This window comes from Brassica oleracea, chromosome C8 (assembly GCF_000695525.1).
Source record: "Brassica oleracea var. oleracea cultivar TO1000 chromosome C8, BOL, whole genome shotgun sequence".
NCBI classification, from domain to species: domain Eukaryota; kingdom Viridiplantae; phylum Streptophyta; class Magnoliopsida; order Brassicales; family Brassicaceae; genus Brassica; species Brassica oleracea.
The window spans coordinates 39,284,037-39,290,222 of NC_027755.1; the positions used below are offsets into that span (position 1 = coordinate 39,284,037).

The 6,186-nt window shown below is 33.8% G+C and overlaps 2 protein-coding genes across 2 annotated transcripts in view; one reads left to right on the forward strand and one right to left on the reverse strand.

Moving 5' to 3' along the window:
* Window positions 1-3,022: 3,022 nt before the first annotated feature.
* On the reverse strand, window positions 3,023-5,072 carry LOC106309371. The gene is made up of 4 exons (XM_013746400.1): window positions 4,683-5,072; window positions 4,315-4,597; window positions 3,631-4,164; window positions 3,023-3,552 (listed from the first exon to the last, which is right to left on the reverse strand). The coding sequence occupies exons 1-4, from the start codon at window positions 5,070-5,072 to the stop codon at window positions 3,023-3,025; spliced, it is 1,737 nt and encodes a 578-aa protein (XP_013601854.1).
* A 441-nt stretch (window positions 5,073-5,513) lies between these two features.
* LOC106307761 (two-component response regulator ARR4-like) overlaps window positions 5,514-6,186 on the forward strand; it is a 5,181-nt gene continuing 4,508 nt past the window's right edge. Inside the window, exons 1-2 of the mRNA XM_013744805.1 lie at window positions 5,514-5,787; window positions 5,880-5,956. Coding sequence (XP_013600259.1) covers window positions 5,613-5,787; window positions 5,880-5,956 — 252 coding nt within the window. The 5' untranslated portion in view covers window positions 5,514-5,612. The remainder of the gene's footprint in view (window positions 5,788-5,879; window positions 5,957-6,186) is intronic.

The following is a 6,186-nucleotide window of genomic DNA, read 5'->3' on the forward strand; positions in this document are numbered from 1 at the left end:
TATAAGTTAAGGGCCAATGAATTTATCCACATCCAGATCCAGGTTGGTACTTCCATCATGCGGTTTGGGGGCCTTCACGGACAAATTCGTTGATTGCCTAGTAAGCTAGTAACGAGGGTTACTATATGTATGTTTTATGTTTACAAAAAAAGTTTTAGTACTTATAACTCATAAGGATACATAACATTTATTAGTTGTTTTTATTAATGAAAACTGATCAAAACGTTCAAAATGAAAAAATTCAGGAATGACCATTCAGAAGTATAAACATACAGTATATCAGTCGGACACAGATAATATTGGGCTTTACTAAAATCTTTAGTTTCGGGCTTAAATATTATATTACTACGATCTGCCAAATAAAGTGTCCACTCTCCGTGGGCTAATACAAAAATACACCAATAACGGAGAAACCTAAAATGTCAGCATTGTTTTGGAATTATCAAATACTACTTTGTGTATAGTACAGTTAGGTCAACTAATTAGTTACTTACTTACTTTTGGTGCTACCCTGGTAGATACACTATCTTCTGGTGCACGATGATTTGAATCAGACTTAGACAATACTTACAATAGTTTTTTTTTTTGTTTATCAAATACTTACAATAGTATATTGAATTAAAAGTTGCTCCAAACCGCAATCAAGTACCAAAATAAATTTAAAGGGGGAAATGTCAATGTCTTCATTTCTTGGTTGATGCACAAAGTTCCTAGACAAAATTAAACTTTGAATGTATATGCGCACATCGATCACTACTATTATGGATTTTTTTGTTCAACCCTCGATTTCTTGTTGACATCATGAAGATTTGATCTATCATTCGTTGGCCCATATCTTTTGAAAAATAATTCACAAATCAATCTTAACTTTCGCAGTTTGTTTTTAAAAGAAAAACTAGATTTTGATCCGCGCAACCGCGCAAATGTTTATTTTCACTTTTATATACATAAATTATTTTTTTTAGAACATAAGTGTATATATTTTAACGTTAACCGTATACTTAAATATTTATATAACTATTTCACATACAATAATTTTATAATTTACATGTTATAATTAATCAATTGCTTAAAACCATATGAATTTGTCAATTCTTATTATATTTTTATCTTATTGTATTTGCATTTAGTTATTACGTAAATTAATATATTTATGAGAAAACATATTTGAAAATTATTTTTTATTTAATTTATGTTAAATTCTGATCCGTCTTTCAAAGTTGGATTTCTTTTTACCAATATTTTTTATGCTTATTCATCTTAGATAATATATTATTGTATATACAAAGTACTAAGATGTGTTAATTTTTAGACATGTATTATATAATTTGCTATATTTTTTAAATAAACAGTTTATCTTTATGAAAATAAAATTTATAAATTTATCAATTGAATATACTTTTATCATATTTATTTAAGTATAATAATTGTATTTTAACATGATCATGACTATAAAGTAGATAAAGTAGGATATAATTTATTTATTTTTCATTTAATAAATGATAACTTAAAATACATTAAGTTATTGTTAAAATATTTTTACACAGATTTATTAGAATTTTTAAAATATAATATATAAATCTATATTATATTTAAAATGAAAATATATTATGATTAAAGTAGTTACAAAGATTTTATATTATTAGCTTTAAAGAAATACATGTTAATTTTTATACATATATTATATAGTTGGCTGATGTTAACTCATTTTACCAACGTATTAGATTTTATTTTTGAACATAAATATTTTATACTTACGAAATTAAAATTTATAGTTTTATAATTTTAATACAATTTTATTATATTTACCTCAATATAATAATTTTCTTTTAATATGATTGATTATGATTATATAATAGATAAAATATATTAGAATATTTTATTTTCATTTTATAAACGATAACTGAATATATTAATGTATAATAATATTTCAAACTAATTTCAAAATAAGTATAAGTATTTAAATATAATTTCGAAAATGAAGATCTTTTAAAAATCTTTTAAAACAGATTTGTTAAAATTTTAAATTAAAATGAAAAGATATCAAAAAATATTATGATTAAAGTATTTTAAAAATTCTATTTTAATATATAATAAGATGAGCATATCCATTGTAAAATATATGATTTTCACACGTCATTGGGAATTTCTCTTTCTACTTGTAAAAGATGTTTTAAAACCAAAATATCTTTAAACTAAACCTTTTAACAAGTTAAGTTGACAAAAAAAAATTAATTAGATAAATATTTGATTTTGTTAGAAACAAAAACAGTAACATTTTGTACTTAATTTATTTTATTTTTGAGTGGGAAAGACAAAGCAAAAGCAATCTCTAAGATTTGATACGCTGTGCGGCTGTGGTGTCTAAAAGAGTGAAACAGCAAATTATGTTTGGAGAAAAAGAAGAAAATTCCAATGCCTTAAAAAGAAATGTTCGAACGAATATTAGTGGGCTCCGGTTTTAGATTTTCGTGGCCCCGCGGATCCTAATTTTAATGTGGACGTCAAACGCAATTATTATTTGCCCACCTTCCTCTTTGTTTTAACAGTAAGAAGTAAAAACTCTGGTAAGAACAATCCTAATCGAGCTGGAGCAATGATTGAGTTACTCAGATAGCTTTATGTGAATGTAATGGTTGCCAAACCAGCGTCTCATCTTCAGATACTTTTAATCCATTTTTAGGTTTTCACATACGCAGAAGACGATATATTATTGGTCAATATCTCACGATCTTTTTTTCTGTTCATTTGTACGGATTTCTCCTCTATTATTTATTCCATTTAAAATAATATTTTTCTCAATGATATTCGCACAGGCCCCCGCCGGATTTTCAGAATTTTTTTTTTTTTTTGAGAAAATATTTTCTATTAAAAATTCAAAAATTTGATACAAATGATTCACACTTATGACCAAAGATATTTAGATTGCAAAGTAGTAAGAGAATGAGAAGACACTAATTGAGAAATGCAAATAACATGGCAGAATAGTTGAAGAAGGTTGATGAAGTCAATGATGATGATTCTAATGTTTAGGACCACGACCACGTCCCCGTTTACCTCTTCCTCCCACCAATGTCCATTCAAACTCTGTACCTTTAAGAGATGGTTTAATGAGTCTATCTCCCCGAGTTCTATGGATCAAGTCGTCATCTGAAGTAAAAGAAGCACCGGCTGTACCAGGTCCTGTTACAAAAATTGGTGGAGAGGAAGCAAATACTTTATCCAGAGGTAAGTTTACAGCATGGGAGGATGAGACAGAGACAATGTCGTTGACAGAGGCAATCTCAGCCGCTTCCTTAGACGAGTCAATCTCATTTGTCGGACCTGACACTTCTAAACCCGCAGTAGCATCCAATTTGTTTCTATCACATCTTGGATCAGTTGTGTTTACCGAAGACAACACTAAGCACATGTTGTTATCTTCATCAATAAGAGTAGCAGACTCAGTACTTTGCTTAGGAGTGGTTGGAGATTTATTTAAGTCTTGTTCATCACCAGAAGGAGAGAAAGTAGCAGTCTCAGTTGATGTCTCAGTGTTTGTAAGAGCAGTAACTGAATGAAGGTCAAGTTAAGCAGATGTGATGTCCGCCAGTTGGTTGGTATTGGCCTCAAATGTAATCTTAGGTGGACTTTGCTCTATTGCCAACGAAGGTGGAAGTGCAAGGTAGGTAGTAGTAGCAGTGGAGAAAGTAGGAATAGGAACCATTGATGCAGTATTTTGAAGCAAAGCTGAATGAGTAGAAGCAACATCAACCTCTTTACTTGTAGCTAAGACTTCTGAGACAGTAACTTGGGTGTTCTTTGGAGCATTAGTTGCAACCTTTGTTGATTTCTCTCCTAAGAAACGATTAGCTTTATATCCCAACTGTTCACAAGTTGTGCAGCTAGAGGGAAGCCAAGAGTAAACGATGTCAACCAAACTTATGGTTCCTTCTTTGTGCTGTAAAGCCACACGTTTAGGGAACGACCTGTCTAGCTTTACCTCGACTAAGATTTTTGCTTCTCCAATAGATGGTGGATCTAACCAAGGCTTGCCAGTCAACATTGGTTCCCCGATGCCTGAAGCAATCCAATCAATGCCCTCAATGGAATATAGCTGGAAAGGGATGTTCTTAAGGGCCAACCATATTGGAATTGTCTTGATTTCAGGGAGAGAGATTGTTTCTGAAGGGTTCCAAACAGAAACAAACATTAAGCAATCATCCACATACCAGATTCAGCGTGAAATAACCCAATTCCTAGTCAAATCGTCGGGTATGTGGAACAGATAAGAAAATTCAGCAAGCTGTTTAGTGAAAATCTTACACTTTTTACCCCAAATTCGGGTAGCCATTCCATGGATTAACCCTCCAGGCGGTGCTGAACAGTTCTTGAACTGACCAACAATGAATTCACGTTGATGATCTAATCCTTTCAGAAGAACATATGGCGGAATGCATACCATTGGAGTGCCGTCTTCCAAGTAGGTGGGGGTGGTGACCCTATGGAGATTGCATTTTGATCGCATCTTCGCTTCCCATGGATACTCGCTTGAGATAGCATGTAGATCATCTCCTACTGCAGAGGATGGCGACAAGGAATCTTCCAAGTTTGAAGGCTGAGAGGAAGAGATGCGAACATTTTGCTTACGAGAGATGCTGAGATTAGCAGCCAGAGCTGGCCATTCTTCAGACACAGGGTACTTTACCGACAGAGCCACTAAAGGTATCTGAGAACTTAAGCGGCGATGCCCAAGCTCCTAGATGCGCTTGAGAGGCTTGGCGCGACAATCCTCCGACATCCAGTGCTTCATTCCCAAACAAAACACTAGAGATCGACTTTGGAGATGGAACAATCCTGGTTGTTACCTTTGTCGTAGAGGATGGAGGTTGTTCACGAAGGGGAGCACGAACAGTTAGGGCATCTTCTCCAAACAAAATCGATGAAATTGATGGCGAGGAAGGAAGTTCCTTTGTGTGTTGAAGGCTCCTGCTAGATGAAGGCATTAGAGAGTCCATTTTACACAAGTGGAGAAGCTCAGGAGAGGCTTTGAAAGTCGGAGATGACACCGGATCTTCTGGGAGATCCGCCATGATTTAGATGAAAAGAGGAGAGAGTTAGTGAGTATCTCGTCGCGAGCGTGACGGAGAGATCCGTGGCTGAGCCACCGAAGATAATGGCAGAGACTGTGGTTAGGATTACGAGGCGGAGCGCAAGGGGAGAGATAACCCTTTTTTTACCTTGTGACGTTGTTGAGGGTTTATTCTTATGTTTTAGGCGATTTCAAAAATTTCAATTGTACTATTTGTTTTTACAAAATTAAAGTTCAATTTTCAACCCGAAAAGCACGACAGAAATAAATAAAAATTATATTTTTTCACATGAATGTGAACCAAAGATTTTGTTGGAGATTTTTCATCGCTGGATAAGAAAAAAAATATAATTAAAATACAAAAAGACACTAAAAAGTTGGATTATAATTTTTGAAGAGTGAGAGAAAAAAATAGGAATATAAAAGCTGTCTGAACGAGGAAAAGAAAAGAAAACAGGCGTGAGCTCTTGTTCCCCTCTCTCTCTCTCTCTGCCTATTTTGACCTTCTCCTCTCATTTACTACTCTACAGTCTACTCATCTATGGCCAGAGACGGTGGCGTTTCTTGCCTACGGAGTTCAGAGACGATGAGGGTCGGTATTGGAGGAATGGAATCTCCGCCGTTGGATTTAGATGAAGTTCATGTCCTGGCTGTTGATGACAGCCTCGTTGATCGGATTGTCATTGAGAGATTGCTTCGTATTACCTCCTGCAAAGGTCAGCCTTACTATTTTTTAATTAATTTAATTTAATCTTTTCGCCGGAAAATTATTAAAAATAGAAATATTTCTTCGGCGGTTCTGTTTCAGTCACGGCGGTAGATAGCGGATGGCGTGCTCTGGAGTTTCTAGGACTAGATAACGAGAAAGCCTCTGCAGAACTAGATGTAAGAGCATCTCCAATGGTGTTACCCACCATTGGAGTCCTTAGCCATATTTTAATATTTTTTTTTCTTTTCTGAATAGTCAAGGACTTTGATCCTAATTATATGTCCAATGGTGTTACCCACCATTGGAGTCCTTAGCCATATTTTAATATTTTTTTTTCTTTTCTGAATAGTCAAGGACTTTGATCCTAATTATATGTCCAATGGTGTTACTACTACGAAGATCTTAT

What these genes read in the sequence shown, in the direction of transcription:
- LOC106309371 (XM_013746400.1), bottom strand. Translation starts at nt 5,072, where the DNA reads ATGGCGGATCTCCCAGAAGATCCGGTGTCATCTCCGACTTTCAAAGCC. An exon ending in AATGGCTACCCGAATTTGGG is followed by an intron (nt 4,165 to 4,314) that starts GTAAAAAGTGTA and finishes GGAACCCTTCAG; the next exon opens with AAACAATCTCTCTCCCTGAA. An exon ending in TTCGTTGGCAATAGAGCAAA is followed by an intron (nt 3,553 to 3,630) that starts GTCCACCTAAGA and finishes ACCTTCATTCAG; the next exon opens with TTACTGCTCTTACAAACACT.